This window comes from Musa acuminata, chromosome BXJ1-4 (assembly GCF_036884655.1).
Source record: "Musa acuminata AAA Group cultivar baxijiao chromosome BXJ1-4, Cavendish_Baxijiao_AAA, whole genome shotgun sequence".
Taxonomy (NCBI): Eukaryota; Viridiplantae; Streptophyta; class Magnoliopsida; order Zingiberales; family Musaceae; genus Musa; species Musa acuminata.
The window spans coordinates 36,057,003-36,075,977 of record NC_088330.1 but is presented as its reverse complement, the minus strand read 5'-3'; the positions used below and the strand labels follow the sequence as shown (position 1 = coordinate 36,075,977).

General features: G+C 33.6%; 1 protein-coding gene and 1 long non-coding RNA gene across 5 annotated transcripts; one reads left to right on the top strand and one right to left on the bottom strand.

The window, feature by feature from the left end:
• On the top strand, positions 1-1,092 carry LOC135660424 (early nodulin-like protein 14). Of its 2 annotated transcripts, XR_010506608.1 has the most exons (3): positions 1-252; positions 352-763; positions 875-1,092. XR_010506608.1 is itself a non-coding variant. In XM_065176383.1 (2 exons), exons 1-2 carry the CDS (start codon positions 69-71, stop codon positions 708-710), a joined length of 543 nt encoding a protein of 180 aa, XP_065032455.1. In that variant the 5' UTR covers positions 1-68; the 3' UTR covers positions 711-806. The 2 variants fall into 2 exon arrangements, 1 of the variants encoding a protein (XP_065032455.1); XM_065176383.1 differs by lacking the exon at positions 875-1,092 and having other exon boundaries at positions 352-806.
• Positions 1,093-1,564: 472 nt separating this feature from the next.
• LOC108952653 (uncharacterized) lies at positions 1,565-15,499 on the bottom strand. 3 transcript variants are annotated; one of them, XR_001977698.2, is made up of 5 exons: positions 14,571-15,499; positions 14,160-14,267; positions 13,803-13,996; positions 8,664-8,771; positions 1,565-1,871 (listed from the first exon to the last, which is right to left on the bottom strand). It is a non-coding gene; the product is annotated as an uncharacterized LOC108952653 (long non-coding RNA). The 3 variants fall into 3 exon arrangements; XR_010506621.1 differs by having other exon boundaries at positions 13,803-14,267; XR_010506627.1 differs by lacking the exon at positions 1,565-1,871 and adding an exon at positions 1,879-2,329 and having other exon boundaries at positions 13,803-14,267.
• Between the last annotated feature and the right edge of the window lie 3,476 nt (positions 15,500-18,975).

Genomic DNA, 18,975 nt, shown 5'->3' with positions numbered 1-18,975 from the left:
GTCCTCAGTCAGCACGTCAACCAATCTTTTTCTTTGCTCCCGAGAACCTCTTCTCTCTACTGCTCTCGATGGCGTCTTCGAGATCTTCATCGCTCGTCTGCATCGCCCTTCTTTTCGTGAGCATTACCAGCTCCGAAGCAAGAGACTTCTTGGTCGGAGGCAATGTCAACGCGTGGAGAGTCCCACCCACCACCACCGATTCCCTCAACCAATGGGCCGAGAAGAACCGGTTCCAAGTAGGCGACTCCCTCGGTAATCTTCTCTCATCCTTGCGTCCTTATGAACTCTGGTGAAGAGAAGCGAAGAACTGACGCTCAGGGGACCTCCGGCCGATGTTCCCTTCCTGCGCAGTTTGGAGGTACGACGCCGGAAAGGACTCTGTGCTGCAGGTGACCAGGGAGGCGTACCTGAGCTGCAAAAAGACGAGCCCGATAGCGGAGCACAAGAACGGGGCGACCGTGGTGGAGCTGCATCGGTCGGGGGCGTACTACTTCATCAGTGGGGCGGAAGGGGCGTGCGAGGAGGGGGAGAAGCTAATCGTGGTCGTGATGTCGGAGCGGCACTCGCTTCGCGGCCTCGCTCCGGCTCCCTCCCCCGCAGAGTACTCCGAAGGCCCAGCGATCGCACCAACCAGCGGCGCTTCGAGGATGGAGAAGGTCCTGAAGAGTAGCGTTGCAGGCGCTCTGCTGGTTCTGGGGATTGTACTGTGACAGAGAGTGACTGCGTTCGTTAGTCCTTGGTGATGCGCATCATGAGTCTTGATGTATGGTTCTTACATTCTTTTATTCGACATATATAGTTTATTATTTGTGAGCTATACGTCATGAATTGAGATTATATTACACGTCGTCTGCAATCTTTCTTGAACCGTAAGCCATCACCTTCCTCGCCTCGGCTCACGTCCGATGGCCGCGCGTCCACGGGGAACGGGTCAAACGGCGACGTGTCACATGCAGCATGCACTCGCGCTTGCTGCAGGACGAGCTATAACAAAATCTGAGAAGCGGAGGAAGCACAGACGAGAGACGAGCAAGCGAGCGAGCAGATGAGCAGCGTGAAAGAATCGATGAGCAGCAGCGAGGAGAGGATAGGGAAGGGGCCCCGCCGCCGGCTGCGGCGACGCCGGTGGGATCCACCGAGGTGCTGCAACAGCGGCGGAAGTTGCCGCACAGGCCCACCACCATGGCCGTCGGCGGTTTCCTGATCGTCGCCACCATCGGCTACTTCGCGCTCTAGTCCAAGTCGAAGCCCGGCACCACGCCCGCCGACGTCACCACGCTACCATGACCGGCAACAACCGGGCACCCAAGTCCAAGTAGATCGATGCCTCTCATGCCCGTGAGTGGAATCGTCCTTGTGTTCCAAAGCTCTGCAAACCTTTCTTCTTCTTTCTCATCTATAGGTTTGAATAAGTCGTCAAGCTTTTTGTCACCCTGTATGATGAATTAATCTGGTCTTTTTCCCCCTAATAATTGCGACGACCATTCCCTCAGCAAACTCTGTGATCAAACAAGATGGACATCCCCAAGCAATGCAAATTCATTAAGAACAGAGTCATGAGTTTAACCATCCTTGTGCTGCTAAATTAAGAACAAGGCCCTCTTCAACAATGATCATAAAAAATTGTACAATTTGCAGCATGAGTTCTAATTGTCATTACTTATATTTCCATCATAATATAGGTCTTCACAATGCAAAAAAAAAAAAGATAAATATCTTCCTGTATAACCATCCAACTTCTTCTTTGGAAAAAGGTTTGGATCGACTTCTATGCTAAATGTAGAGTTAACATGATCGAGTTTCTAAGACAAACCTACAAGTGTAACTCTTTGATGCCTCGCATCCCACATGTCCTGGTGAAGAACACAGTTCTACAAATAAAAAGATGGTAAGTTTGAGAGCAATAGAGTGACTTGATACATGGATTATGGGAAAGCATACAGCAATTGCAACAAGGACTTTGCAGAAGCAACAAGAAGCACTATGAAATGAAAAGTTCTAAGCAGGTCTTGGAAAATAAGAACAATGATACAATTCGAGATCCAGAGAATCGGTAAAAACAAAAACTAAGAACAGCAGTTGTGAATCCTGTGCCAATTTCAATCACAGGGTAAATACATTTAGACCAGTGATTTGTGTTCATTGAAATGGATCGATACCGATTTAATTTACAATAACAACAAACAACAACAACAAAGCTGTCCCAATTATTTAAGATCGGCTACATGGATCTTTTACTATTATTAAGATCGGTGAATTATAATGAAATGATACAATGCAATACAAACACCTCCAGGTTGCTTGTAAAAAGAGATGATCCATTGTACTGCTGCATCAAAGGAAATGAAATAACCAATAACAAAAATTAAGATATTCCTGATTGGACAAATATTTGAACTTCAGTGGATTATGATTTGCCAAAATGTTTGACAGAATAATACAATAATTTATTTTAAAAAAAAGAAATACAACTATGATGTGTATATATTGGATAATAATAATAAAGGATAAACCACTCTTTACATAAACCAAATGACATGCTAGTTGGAAGTTGCACCATAAATTCTACTGAAACAGAATTAATCTTGAAATATGATGGCAGGCCTTGAATGATTCAGTTAAACCTGCAAAGATGAAGTCTGTAGTTGTCCTGTTGGAAAGAACTTGATTCTTGATTCTAGACACTGGGTTCTCCCTCCTGATTCACTATTGAATCAGCATATGGAAGGTCGATAGATGGGGACAGGTGATGCCTTATAGAATTAATAGGAATGACTAGGGTGAAGGGAAGATTGAATCCTCCAAAACCTATTTCAGTGGTGCCCCTCTCATTATGCTCACAAATAAAGTGGTCTGCAAACAGTGTTGTTCATGACTGCAGATACTTTTGAAATCACTACAGTGTGGGGAAATAAAAGAAACATCTGAAACCAAGTTGCTACCGAATGGATCTGCCACCATTTACATGGCTCTGCTGAATGTGTCAATTAACACCACACTTGGTGAAAATATTCATATTTATTGTCACTACAAACAAAGTTATCTAAAACTTCCTGTCCATTATTAAATATAGCATAGCATTTCATGAATGAACAAAAGAACTTAAACCATACATTTCCTGCAAAATTTGGTTCCGCAACTTCTAAAGCATATTGAGCAATCAAATTTGAGCCACAAATGCAAAGGGCCTTGTTGAACAAACTTATACAAAGCATTAGAATAATTATCAAGTTGGACCTTTTATTATGAGATTACCATGTTGAATTTTGATGTCCTCCTGAGCACCAATATACTTAAAGGTCATTGTGAATTACAGCCAAATTCATGAGCTTACAAAAAAAATTTACATATGGTACCAAATAGATGATGGTTCTCTCATTTAAATTATATGATATAGTATCAAATAGGCAAGGGTTCTCTTACTGTTTTGAACCAATGAAAGTTAGTAACTGGGAAGTAAAGAAGTTAGTCAAAAAATAGAGGATTAGATTAGTAAATTGAAATATATGAATACTTTTAGAGAAGAGATTAGAATTGGTAAACATTATGATCAGAAGCAGAATAAATATTGTTTGCTTATAAGAGATTAAGTGAATAGGGAAAAAATCCAGAGAGATTGATAGTATTGGATTTAAAATTTGGTATATTGAAAAAGTTAAATACAAAAATAGTGTCTGAATTGTTATTGATAAGGATCTTAAAAGCAATATTGTAGATGTAAAAAGATTTGGAGATAAAATTATAGCTCTAAAATTTGTGAAAGAATAAAATTTTTTTAATGTCATTGATGTTTATGTCTCTCAAATCGAATTGGATGATCAAACCAAAAGAGAATTTTGGAAAAGATTAGATAATATCATTCAAGGAATGCCTATAACAAGAAAACTTTGAGAAAATTTAAAGTAGGGAAAACATATAGTGAATATAAAAAGATGCATGCGAACTTTGGTTATGGGGATAGGAATACAGATGAAAATATGATTTTAGATTTTGTAACTTTATATAATTTTATAATTATAAATACTTATTTTAAGAAGAGAGATGAATATCTAATTACTTATAAGAGTAGTCACAATTATCGTTAAATAAATTTTTTTCATAAATAAAGTTATTTATAAGAATTGTAAAGTTATACCTATCGAAAGTTTGACAAATCAATATAGGTTAATGGTATTATATATTTATTATAGAGAATAGAAGAAAAGAAAAATAGAAAAAACTACTAGGACTAAATGGTAAAATTTTAAAGATGATAATATAAATACTTTTAAGAATAAGATGAAAATGGAGGCGACTTGAATTTAGATGAGGATAATATTAATACTATTTGGACTATAATGACTAATAAGATTAAAAGCTTTAATAAAGGAGTTTCTTAGTGAAACTAAAAGTAGAGGTGTAACCTTAAGATAGAGTTGATGGTTGTAAGAGAAAGTTAAAAAAAATATTTTTTACTAAAAGATCATGTTTAAAGATTGGCAAAAATCATAAAAATGAGAAAAAAAATTAAAAGATATAAAGAATCTAAAACAAGATTTAAAAACGATTAATATGATAAGATATAAAGTTTATGATGATTTTTAAATTAAATTAGATACTAAAAATTATGAAAAAGATATATATTAAATTCTTAAAGCTAGGGAAAGAAAGTGCAATGATTTAGAAAATATTAGATGCATTAAAGACAAAGATCAAATAATACTTGTTAATGATAATAAGATTAAGAAAAGATAAAAATTTATCTTTAGAAATTGTTTAATAAATATTTTACATAGGACTTAGATTTGATAATAAATAATAGTGGAAGATTCAATAATCATATATTTATTCATAAAGTTACAATTAATGAAGTAAAAGACGCATAAAAGAAGAAAATAACTAAAAATGTAGTGCTTGATGATAAAATTTAGGGGACAAAGGAGTAACTTGGTTAACTAACTTATTTAATAAAATCATAAAATTCAAAAAAATACCTAATGAATATAAAAAAAAAATTAGTGCTAATTTATAAATATAAGGATGTCATACAAAATTGTTTAAATTATAGAAAAATTAAAATCATAAGTCAAACCCTAGGAAAGAGTTATCAAAATAGGATAAGACTTGAAACAAAAATCTTTAAAAATCAAGTTGGTTTATGCTTCCAAAAGATAACTATAGAAGCTATTTATCTATTAAGATAATTAATGAAAAAGTATAGAGAGAAAAAAAATTTGCATATGATTTTTATTAATTTAGAGAAAGCCTATGATAGAGTTTATTATGGTGGGTTTTAGAAAAAAAATAATGTATCCACTAATTATATTAACATTATTAAATATATGTATGATAATATAGCTACTAGTATTAGAATTATATGGAGTGTGTCGAGTAATTTTTTTATTAGCTTATGATTATACTAAAGATCCACATTAAGTCTCTACCTTTTCACATTCATAATAGAAAAACTTACTAATCACATATATAACAGACATCTCTTGTGTATGTTATTTATTGATAATATTATCTTCATTAATAAAAGTCTAAGTGAAATTAATTATAAACTTAAGCTACAAAGGCCGACCTTAGATTAAGTAGAACTAAGATCGAATACATAAAATATAATTTTAGTGATTTTAGATATAAACAAGAGAATATAGTTAAATTGGATGGACAAAAAATCCTTTGAGTAAAAACTTCAAGTATCTTAGATCAATTTTTGAATAAGATAAACAGATTAATAAAAATATTATTCATAGAGTAAAAACAAGAAGGCTAAAATGATGAGAGGCGTCAAGAGTCTTGTGTGATCATTAAATACCTTTAAGATTAAAAAAAAAAATATGGAACAGTTATGAAACTAATAATACCTTATAGATTTGAGTATTGGGTGATTAATAATAAATATATATATATAATTTAAGTTATCGAGATGAGAATGTTGAGATGGACATATAAAGTTACTAGGAAAGATAGAAAAAAAAATATTTCTACTCATGAACAATCAAATATCGCTTTGATAAAGAATAAGATAAGAGAAAATTATTTAAGATGGTATGAACATGTGATGAAGAGATCTCTTAATGTGATAGTCGAAAGATATAAAATAACTAATGTTAATAGTATAAGAAGAGATAGAGAAAATTTTAAAAAGACCTTAATATAAACTATAAATAAAGATTTAAATACTCTGAACTTAACTAAACATATAACTTTTTACATATCTCAATGATAATAAAAGATCCATGTAGCCGACTTCAAATCCAAATAGTTAAGAATTATAGTTTTATTGTTATTATTATAGTGCAAACAATTTCACATGTGGGCACAAGATGAGACAATCATTTTCAAAGTCTTCAAGCTCGTGGTCCTTTACTTCTTAAATGATTATTGTTAACAGTACGAGGGAAAATAAAAAAGATTTAAAAAATAAAAATCATATATAAATAAGAAAATAAATAATTTCACTCATGAATAATTAAATATGTTACTTTAATAAAAATACAAAATGAGAAAGAATTGAAATGTACATGTGCTTAGGAGATCTACAAATGTGATAGTTAGAAAAAACTATATAATTATTATTAACGGTACGAGGAAAAATAAAGGAGATAAAAAAATAGAAATCATAAAAAAAGTTTTAAATTGTTTTAACTAAAAATATAAATCGTTATAGATATGTAAAAGATCATATAGCTAATCCTAAATTATTAAGTTTTTTGATATTGTAGTGTCAAGAATTGTGTCATCACTATAATGATACGAAAAATGGAACAAAAAGAACCAAGATAATTGCAAGTAAAAAAATAGTTGTTACCATTGGAGTATCTAAGAATTTCTCTTATCAGTCTTCTCTTCTAGTCATAATGAGAAATAGATAATGTGATGAGAAGAGCTTGATTCAATTGCTCCTCTTCTCTTCTGTCTCTGTTGATTTATATATTTTTAAAGCAGTACTAGGCCATCAACAAATGCAGTTGCATATAACACAACATTGTGTAATCACTACATGCGGTATATCCTTTAAGACAAGAACCAAGTGAAACCAAATTTAATTGGCAGTTAATCCACATAGCAAGAGCAACCAAATAAAGTTCAAGATAATAGAACAGCTTTTATGCTGCAAATAACATGCAATAAATAAGAAAGAAAAAGAAAGACCAAACCCAAATATTTGCAGTTAAATCCATTGTATATTATTCTCGAGAACTTTGGTACCAATCCTCTCTTATCGATAAATAAAAATTATTTACCAATCATAAAGAGTTGAATGTAACGCTTTAAGATAATAGTAGAAAACAGCAAAGAAATTTCAATTAAAAGTTTAGAATAGGAAGGTCATGATCGTATAGGAAATATTGGAGATTACAAGAAATAAACAAACTCTCTAAATCCATAAAGCCATCAAAACGATTGCAATTTAGTGTCACTTTGACATCCAACATTTAGGTACAAAAAGGACTATGGAAGAACTTTGTAACGAGTGAAATGTAATGAATACACACATGCGAAATCATTTTTTCCCTTTTGTTTTAGGGTTTTTTTTTAGGTTATTATGTTTTGTCAGGAAGCCAAGAGATGGAAGAAGTTAGCTAGAGATGATATTTTTATTATGAAAGAAAAAATGATAAAATGCCAGAAGATGAGGATGCAACAAAAGTAATTGTATGTATCACTCGATCTTTTCATTATTGTTATGGTTCTTATTAGTTTATTTTCTTAAGTTTAAATTTTTATTAAGAATATATTTATTTTTATTACAGGAACAAATGAAGAATCTCAAGGCACAACATCCTGAACTTGCAGCAGCTGATATTTCTTCAAGTAAAGATATCATTTATCTAGTATTCGAACCAGAGAAATCAGGATATGTGTGATATTATCCAAATATTATTATTTAATAATAATAGTATCCAAATATTATTATTTAATATCTATGGCTGCACAGTATGAGAATGAGAAAGATAAAGAAATTCGACAACTGAAGGAAAAACTTGAAAAAAAATACTCAAGATATGGAAGAAATACAAACTCAATTATAAATACTTGTGGATGAAAAAACTCCTCGAACAAATAATATAGGTAAAATCTAAAACTTCTTTTATCTTATGATTTTTTTATTTATATTTATGAATCTAATTAATATTATTCACCCTATGCAGGTGTCAGTCTTTGAGAGAAGTGCGAAGCATCTCTTTTGTAATTTTTTTTTATATTATCCTACTCAAAACTTTCGAAAGAAAGGTTGTTTGTTTGCATTTACATATGAAATTGAATGTATTTTTATATCAATTGATATGGTTAATAGAAGAATATTATATTCTTTTTTGTGAATCATGAATTACTGTTGTAGTTAGTATGTACTGTTGTTGAGGATGGTTATTCATTGGATTAAAGTATTTATTTATGTAATTTAATAGTAGCATAAATATATGAATTATTAATGTGATTATCCTTCTGTAGGATAAAAGTATCTATTATTGTAGTTGAAGAATTACAGTAATAACTAAACTATTACAGTGTTTGTCATATGATGAACAGTGGACCACGATCGGAAGTACCATCTTCCGAACAACTTGTGGAGCGGGAGAAAACAACAAAAGCTAAAGATGGGGCAAGTGACCACCACCACCAACCTAGCAAAGATAAAAACAACAAAAGCTAGATGGAGAGATTAAGTGCACCTGAGAGATACGAGCGATGATTCATTGGCTTCTTTCCACAAAAGCTTGTCCAGATGAATCGATCAGGCATGGGGAAGGGCAACAAAGCTCAACCCTTTCCGCTCGTCGCTGGCTCATGGAGAAGAACAAACATGAAGGCTGTTAATACTAACCATGATTCCTAAACACGGACTCAGTGTTGAACTTGATAGGAAGAGGGGATAAAAATATCAAACAGAGGAAGAGTAGGACAAACTTAAATCTTATATATTTCTCTCAACAAAAACTTTTTATAATTTCAGAAAACTTTCATGACCCAACATATGGGGTTTATATAGTCCCCAAAGATATATTACATTAATTGTATTCAAGATTAATTATTCTCTTTCAAGAACCAATAACCAATTTGACTTATCTCCCTCTTGATGCAATGAACCTTTCTTTTAATGAAATGAACCTCTTTATGATACTTGAACAAGTTTACTTCCAACATTCTCCCCTCTTAAACTTGTTCCATCTAGCATGCCAAGTTTCATTCGAAGTTGTTGAAATATTTTAAATTTGAGAGGTTTTGTAAGTATATCAATCACTTGTTCACTTGTCTTGACATGATGTAGCTCCACTTTTTATTTTTGATATGATCTCTTATGAAATGAAATCTTGTATCGATATGCTTCGATCTTTCATGATAAACTGAATTCTTGGCTAAGGCAATAGCTGATTTGTTATCAACATAAATCTTGGTTGACTTCTCCTGTGGCATATGAAGTTCTTGGAGTAATCTTCTTAGCCAGATTGCATGACAAACACTAGAAGAAGCTGCTATATATTCTGCTTCACAACTTGATAGAGCAACGATCCATTGTTTTTTTGAAGACCAAGTGAATATAGCTTCACCAAAATAAAATATAAATCCAGTTGTACTCTTCCGATCATCGTAGCTTTCGGCCCAATCACTGTTACTATATCCAATAAGCTCCAACTTTTTAGATGATGTATAGAACATTCCATACTTAATTATTCCTTTAATATATCGTAAAATTCTTTTAGTGATATTTAAATGAGATGTCTTAGGAACTTCCATATATCTACTTATTAAACCAACTCCAAATAGTATATCAGGTCGAGTGCATGTCAAATACCTTAAACATCCAACTAGACTTTTATAATAAGTTGGATTAATGTATTTACCTTCACCTTCCTTAGTCAACTTGTGCCATATTCAACAGGTGTATCTGTAGGATGACAATCTTCCATAGAAAACTTCTTTAAAGCCTCCTTTGCATAATTTTCTTGTGAGATAATAATTCCTCCATTATCTTGTGTAACTTCGATACCAAGGAAATAAGTCATTAAGCCCAAATCAATCATCTCAAACTCCTTTTTCATAGAGTACTTAAAATCTTTAATCATAGAGCTACTATTGCCTATAAATATTAAATCATCTACGTACAGACATACAAACAAGATATCTCCATTAGAGTTAGATTTTGTATAGAAAGCATGTTCATGTGGACATTTAGAAAAACCATTTTGAATAAAATAAGCATCTATTCGAAAATTCCATGCTCGTGGGGCTTGTTTAAGCCAATAAAAAGTTCTCTTTAACTCGTATACTTTGTGTTCTTGTTCATGAATAATAAAACCATCGGGTTGTTGAATATATACCTCTTCTTCAAGAACTCCATTAAGAAATACTGATTTGACATCCATTTGTAAAAAAATTTATTTCATTTGAGCTGCTAGAGAGATAAGTAATCTTACTGTCTCCAATCGAGCAACTAGCGTAAATACTTCTTCATAGTCAATCTCATATTGTTGTTTATATCCCTTTGCAACTAATCTGGCCTTGTATTTCTCCACCTATCCTTTTGTATTTCTTTTTGTTTTGATGATCCACTTAACATCAATAGCTTGGTGGTCTTTTGGAAGTGTAGTAAGCTCCCATGTATTATTTTTGTTAATTGTATGAATCTCTTCATTCATAGCTTGTCGTCATTTTTCATCTCTATAAGCTTCTTCGAAGGTTAATGGATCATATCCTGCAAAAAAACAAAATAAAGAAAGTTCATCATTGTTAGTATCAATCCTTCGAGTCACATCATATAGAATATGAATCGGCCTTGTCCTTCTTATAATTGGACTTCTTGAATCATGTGACCTAGCCGATCTAGGTGATGATTCCAGCAAAGCCACTTTGGTGCTTGCTTGTATTATATCATCTTCTTCTGAAGTTGTAGCTTTCTTATACTGCTCATCATTTTTTCAATTCCAAATCTATTGTTCATCAAACTCAACATCTCTTGACATCACAACTTTATTTGTGATAGGATTGTAGAGTTTGTAACCATTGGAATTCTCTGGATAACCTAGCAAAATGCATTTCTGACTTTTATCCTCCAATTTTGTTCTCTTTTCTTCTGGTATCTTGGCAAATGCAATACTTCCAAAAATCCTCAAATGATCAACTCTTGGTTTTTATAAGCTTCATACTTCTTCTGGTGTAACATTACAAATTCGCTTTGTCGGAAACCTGTTAAGCAAATAAACTGCACAAGCAACAGCATCACCCCAAAATTCTTTCGGAATTTTTCTTTCCTTTAATATGCATCGGACCATATTAAGGATAATCTTTTTTTTTCTTTCTAAGACACCATTTTGTTGAGGTGTGTATGGCATGGTGAATTGATGTAGAATTCCATTATTTCTATAAAAACTTTTAAATTCATTTGATATATATTCACCAGCCCTATTTGTTCTTAAACATTTAATCTTACAATAACTTTGTCTTTCAACCAAATCCTTAAATTCTTTGAATTTGCTTAAAACTTCTTTCTTTTCTTTTAACATGTAAACCCAAGTTTTGCCACTATGATCATCGGTGAAGGTAAGAAAATACCTGCTTCCTCCAAGTGATACTGGATTGATAAGGCCACAAACATCTGAGTGTACCAGATCAAGTCGATGTCATGCTCTTTTTGGTCTTCTCACTTTAAAAGGCTTTCTTTCTTATTTACCCATCACACATACTTCACATAATTTTGATGGGCGATCAATTTTTGGCATTCCTGTCACCATATTATACTTCTCTAGAAGTTTCAAAGCCTCAAAATTTAAGTGAGCATATCTAAGATGTCAAAGTATAGAAATATCCTCAATATCAGCTTTAAAATAATTTGATTGATCAAAAATACTTAAATGCAGAGGAAACATTCTATTCTTTACCATTTTCACATGTGATATCAATGTTTTATTCTTATCACGAATTGAGAGAGTCATATCTTTCATCTCAATATCATAACCTTTTTCAAGTAATTATCCCAAGATTAGAACATTAATTTTCATATCAGGAACATAATAAACATATGAAATGTATAATTCCTTGCCATTATTATGTTCAAGGAGAATTTTACCTTTGCCTCTTACTGGTCTTTGAGACAAATCACTAAATGTAATGTTCCCGGAATAACTTGTATCCATTTCTGAAAATAATTCTTTGATGCCACACCTGTGATTTGAGGCTCTTGTATCTAGATACCATGCCATAGACTGATCCTCTTTCAAATTATCATAACTCATTAGCAAAACTTGATTTTCGTTTTTTTATTCCTCAACAAAATTTATCTTATCACCTTGATTGTTAGGATTATAATAACATTCATAAGAGTAATATTCATACCTTTTATAAATATAGCATTGTATTTCAGATCTTTTAGAGTTTCTACCACATCCACGGCCTCGGCCACGTCCTCGACCATAACCTCGGCCTCTTTGGCTAGAATTTTCTCCAACATTTTCATTGTTTGGAGATTCTTGGTTGGTCTGATTTTTGACTCCTCTTCCTCTTTGTTCTCGTCCTCTTCCTCTTTGAGAATTTGATTCTCCTTTATTTTCAAGAGCAAACTTAGCTTGTAGTGCTTGCTCCATAGTTTTGTCTTCTTCTCTTTTTGTAATCCTTTGTTCATGAACTTGAAGGGAACCCATAAGTTCTTCTAAAGACATTTTTTTCAAATCTTTAGATTCTTCAATCGCAACAGCAATAAAATCAAATTTCTAATCTAGAGATCTCAATATTTTTTCTATTACTCTCTGATCATTTATTTGTTCACCATTTCGTCTCATTTGATGAATAATAGAAATGATTTTTGAGAAGTAATCAGAAATAGTTTCAGAAGTACCTTATTGTAATTTTTCAAACTCGGCTCGTAAAATTTGTAGACAAAGTTTCTTTACCTTATCAACACCACCAAATGCCTTTTGAAGTATTTCCCGAGCCTCCTTTGAAGTATTTGCTAGAGCGATGATCTCGAATAGTGAATCATCAAACCCTTGGTAGATCATGAACAAAGCCTTTTTCTCTCTCATCCTTCTTTCTTTGAGTTGTTTTCTTCCTTCTGCATTCATTGCTCCTTCTTCTGCTGGACTTGGTTCAGCAAATCCATCTTTTACAAACTCCTATACATCTTGGGAGCCTAGAAGAACCTTCATTTGGATGCACCATATGTCATAATTATTTTTTATCAATCTGGGGATCTAGAGTTAGATGTCACTTGAGGAAGAGGTCATAGCTTAACCTATGCTCTGATACCAAATGTTGAACTTGATAGGAAGAGGGGATAGAGATATCAAATAAAGGAAGAGTAGGACAAGCTTAAATCTTCTATATTTCTCTCAAGAAAAACTCTTTACAATTTAAAAAAACTCTCTATTTCATGACCCAACATATGGGATTTATATAGTCTCCAAAGATACATTACATTAATTGTATTCAAGATGAATCATTATCTTTTAAGAAACCGAACCAATAACCAATTTGACTTATTCTTTTATAGCATATTAATCCATTTTTTCTTCTTGATGTAATGAATATCCCTCCTTATGCAATAAACCTTTCTTTTGATGAAATGAACCTCTCTTATGATACTTGAACAAGTTTACTTCCAACACTCAGCACCAAACATCATCAAGCAAAGAAAAGACAAGCAGCAAAAACAAACACACACACACAGGAATGAAAGAAAGAAGTAAAAATCTCATCGTCCGAACCAAGAAACTTTTCTCTCTCTAAAATAATGCAAAAATATGGAATCCTTGTGTGATAAGATGGTCTTAAAAGGGAAACAAGCCGCAAAGAAGAAGGCAGAAAGCAGAGATGCTTACGAGCAGCGAGTCTTTGTTCAAGTTGGCAAAGTAACAGCCCATCAAGGTGGTGAGGAAATGGTCTCGAGCGCAAACGAAAGAAAACACAGTTAGATGGCCAGGAATGGACGATGGTGGGCATGAACCTCGGGGAGCACCTTCTCTCCACGGATCCTCACAGCTTGAATCCATGTTTTGTTGAAACGCTCCAAACCCTATCCGCAACAGGCAAGAGAAAAGGAAAGGAGAGGAAAGCAAAAGCAAGAAGGACGACAGAAAATGCGACATACAAACCACAGCAATGATGGAGCAAAGTGACCACCACCACAAACCTAGCAAAGATTAAAGCAACAAAAGCTAGATGGAGATTAAGTGTACCTGACAGATACCAGCGATGATTCATTGGCTTCTTTCCACAAAAGCTAGTCGAGATGAATCGATCAGGCATGGGGAAGGGCAACAAAGCTCACCTCTTTCCGCTCGTCGCTGGCTCATGTAGAAGAACAAACATGAAGGCTGTTAATACTAGCCATGATTCCTAATCACGGACTCAACCACTCAAAAAATTGCCATTATCGTCACCAAATATCATCAAGCAAAGAAAAGACAAGCAGCCAAAAAAAATAAAACACAGGAAAGAACGAGAGAAAGAAAAAAAAATCTCATTGTCCGAACCAAGAAACATTTCTTTCTCTAAAATCATACGAAAATATGGAATCTTTGTGTGATAAGATGGTCTTAAAAGGGAAATAACCAGCAAAGAAGAAGGATGAAAGCAGGGATGCTTACGAGTCGTGGCGAGAGCAGCGAGTGAGTCTTTGTTCAAGTTGACAAAGCAACAGCCCATCAAGGTGGTGAGGAAATGGTCTCGAGCGCAAACGAAAGAAAAAACAGTGTGATGGTCGGGAATGGACGATGGTGGACATGAACCTCCGGGAGCACCTTCTCTCCACGGATCCTCACAGCTTGAATCCATGTTTTGTTGAAACGCTCCAAACCCTATCCGAAACAGGCAACAGACATGGAAAGGAAAGGAAAGCCAGCAAGAAGGACGACAGAAAAGATGGGAGAACACCAAGAAGGAGAGTGGAATTGGTCAAACAGTGTCTTCCGGTGAGGCGGCACAGCCTGCTTCAAGGTGTAGTACTGTACTCTTTTTATTCTCTCTCTCCGGCTTCATTACAAACAGGGCAGAGACGGACAATACCACTCCCTCATCCATCGCTCTCTCTCTCTCTCTCTTACTTCCCTTTTCAACAGACGCGATTATTCCTACAATTTCCCAATTTCTAGAACTTTATAAGCATTAATGAAAGGAAAGAGCGAAAACCGGAGAGGCAATTAAGCACGCGCTTCTTCACCCACGCAAATCCGTCGAGCTGATAGGCAGATAGGATATGACTGACAGCGAAGCGAAGCAAAGCAAAACATCGCAACGCGGCCGCCGAAACACTGACGAAGTAAAAGGCAGCCTCGTTAGACACGTTCAATCACTCTCTTTCTCCACCTCCCTCTCTCTCTCTCTCTCTTCTCCGGTGGGAGGGGAGCGCATTTTCAAGTATGATCACAGAAGAAATAACAGCGAAAGGTTGACAACAAGAGATTTGAGCACGCAACGGAAACAGCACCCCGTCATGCCATTTACCCCCGGCGTGTGCTCACTCTCTCCTGTCAACCTGCTTCGCTTCGCATCCCTTCTCAAACCCCGTCATGCCAAGTGCAATCCACCCCTCGAGATTACATCCCCTTCCCATATCCCTCTCCCCCTACTTTCTCCACCGCCCCCTCCTATCACACTGTGTAGCTGTCCACGTCCTAAATAGAGGGAGGGGTGCGGGATTAGAGGAGCGATTAGTATTAATTTAGAAATATATTTGAAATGCTTATTGAGATCAATGTAAATTAGTATTCAATAATTTTTTAAATCATATTTAATTTAAATATTATATTAAAAAAATACTTAAATACTAATATTATCGTAAGATAGTATTATCATCTCATTATTTACGAGATATTAATATATTTTTTTTATTCAAAAAGTACTTTATGATTTTATCTAAAATTATCAAAATGATTTAGTGATAACTGCGATGATTTATATTTTTTATAAGATAAATTTTTATTTATTTTTAAAAAAAATATTTTTATATATTTATTTATACAAATATATTTATTATATATATATATATATATATATATATATATATATATATATATATATACATATATATATTGATTTAGTGATACCGATCAAGGTAGGTTGACAATATGATGGGTCCCATTGACATGATAATATCTTTCCTTTTTTAAATAAAAAATTATATAAATATTAAATAATGTTAAATGAAATAAAATAGAACCCACCAAATAATCCCAAGAGGTTAAAAAAATTCACAGCATAATAATGTTCTAAAAGTTGGAAAAAAGTTTGAATTGATTTGTTAAAAATTAACTTGAGTTCAACTCAATTGCATAATCAATCCAAAATTTTCATATTTGAAAACTAAATTATCCTAAACTTATAAGAAAGCAGAAAAAATAATACTATGTCTTAAAATCACATGCTAGTAGTTTTGGAAAATGTTGCATTGGTTTGATTAAAATTAACTCTAATTATACTCAAACTATTCTAGATCACATATTCAACACAAAAATACTATTTAAAAAAACTATTCATCCTAAATTTATATATAAATAAAAAATAAATATATTATATCTCACCCTAATAGTTTAAGAGAAGTTTGGGTAAGTTTAATAAAAATTTAAAGATTATACTAGATCACAGATTTAATAAAAAAAATATTATATCTTAAAAATTAATTATTCTAAATTCATATTAAAAAAGTGATAATAACATATTAATTTCTTGCCCTAGTAGTTCAGGATAGTTTATAGGTTTGATGAAAATTCAAAGAGCTATACTCCGGTTACACTTGATCATAACCTCAATATAAAAATATAATATAAATTTTAAAAATTAATTATCCTAAATTATTATTATTATTATTATTATATTAGCATCTCACTCTAGTAATTCAAGATAAGTTTGGATAAATTTGATAAAAATTTAAAGCATTATACTCAATCATAAATTAGACATAAAATATCTTATTTCAAAGCTTAATCACCCTAAATTCATACCAAAATATTATAAGTGATAGCAATATATTAACATCTTCACTCTAGTAGTTCAGGATAAATTTGGATAGATTTAAGGAAAATTGAAGAGAGGTTCACACGATCACATATTCAAATTTTCTATTTGAAAATTAGAAAATGATACTAAGTATATTACTATTTTACTTTAGTAGATCCGAAGAACTTTAGATAAATTTGACGAAGATTTAATTGCATTCGATTCACCCAAAAAATACTCTCTTTAAAATTTTATTCACCCTAAAATCATAAAATAAAAAAAAATAATATTAAATACTTTAAAATGATATACTAATAATTTTGGAGAAATTTGGATTGATTTGAATAAAATATATTGATCACACTTGAGATACATTTGCTCCTAAATTCAACAAAATCTAACTTGATCAAATCCAAATCGTCCGTATTGGGCCAAATCGATCTATCTATATGGCTTGAAATAACCTAATTCAAAAATATTATTATTTAAAAAATATATCCCTTGAAAAAAAAGTTATCATATATTGGGGCATGCCCAATACTTTCAGCTTTTCTGATAAATTATCCAATTAGCTTTGCCTTTATGGGTGCCGTTTTGTTCCCACCGTTTTTTCTCCCTGCATTCTTCCATACTTTATGGTGCCTTTTCTTCTCTCCTTTGTTTCCCCACAGATGAAACAGAATCTTTCGGAAGAATAGGATGTACTTAATCGAATCGCTTTTGTTGTTCTTGACAAACAAATGCTGGTTTGGATACCGGCATCACTCTTGCTTCCAGTACACGTACGTCAAAGCTTTATGGACGCAAGACCAGAATAATATCTTATCCGCAACTTTAGTCGCGATTCGGCCCTCCCCTCCTCTGTCCTCTCTCCTAACCATCGAGTCACATCAAACTTTCGTGGCCAAATTCGTGAGTTGCATCAGAAATATATCTATTGCCTTGCCCGTGAGAGTGGCGCCATTCACCGTGCCAACGCGACGTTCGTCACGACCAACCCAAGAGCAACCTGTCATCCATGCGCACGAGTTGCAGACTGTTCGTAGCCGTCCATCATGACCATTTCGCAGATCTCAACGACGCCGGTGTGGGTTTTGGCCTAAGCATATCGACGGCGAGGACGAGCTCGTACGGGCGACCGAAGAGACTAAGAAGCTATCAGGTGTTCGATCTTGTGACCCACCACCTCTTCTAAAAGTGGGTCCCGATCGATCTCGCTCGCCTCTCGGTGAAGAGGAAGAGCGACGGACTCGATGCCGTAAGCCCAAGTCTGGAACTGAAGTCTTTGTTCAAGAGCTTACGTCGATGCTCCTTCGCTCCCTACTTGCGCGGGCAAGACGAAGGTCATTAACCAAGGACGAAACGTAAACGTGTTCTCCCTTGTAATTAACCATTGGAAGAAAACCTTTGCCGATCCTATTTCTCATACGAAGGGGAGCATAGCTAATCCTAAATAATTGAGTCTTTACAATTTTGTCATTGACATGGAACAGTGAAGAATTGTGTCATCAATATAATGATATGAAAAATGGAACAAACAAAACCAACATAATTACAAATAAAAAAAATAAATTGTTAACATTGCAGTATCCAAGAGTTGCTCTTACCAATCTTCTTTTCTTGTGATAACGAGAAATAGATGCGAGGAGAAGAATCTGATTCGATTTCTCCTCTTCTCTTCTGTCTCTGTTGATTTATATATTTTTAAAGTAGTATTAGGCCACCAACAAATGCAGTTGCACATAACACAACATTGTGTGTGTGATCACTACATGCGGTATATATATCCTTTAAGACAATAACCAAACGAAATCTAATTTAATTGGCAATTAATCCACATGGCAACAGCAACCAAATAAAGTTCAAGACAATATAGAACAGCTTTTATGCTGCAAATAACATGCAATAAATAAGAAAAAAAAACAAAATATTTACAACCTAAATCCATTCTATATTATTCTTGAGAACTTTGCCACCAATCCTCTCTTATCGATAAATAAAAATTCTTTACCATTCATAAAGAGTTGAATGTAAGACTTTAAGAGAATAGTAGAAAAC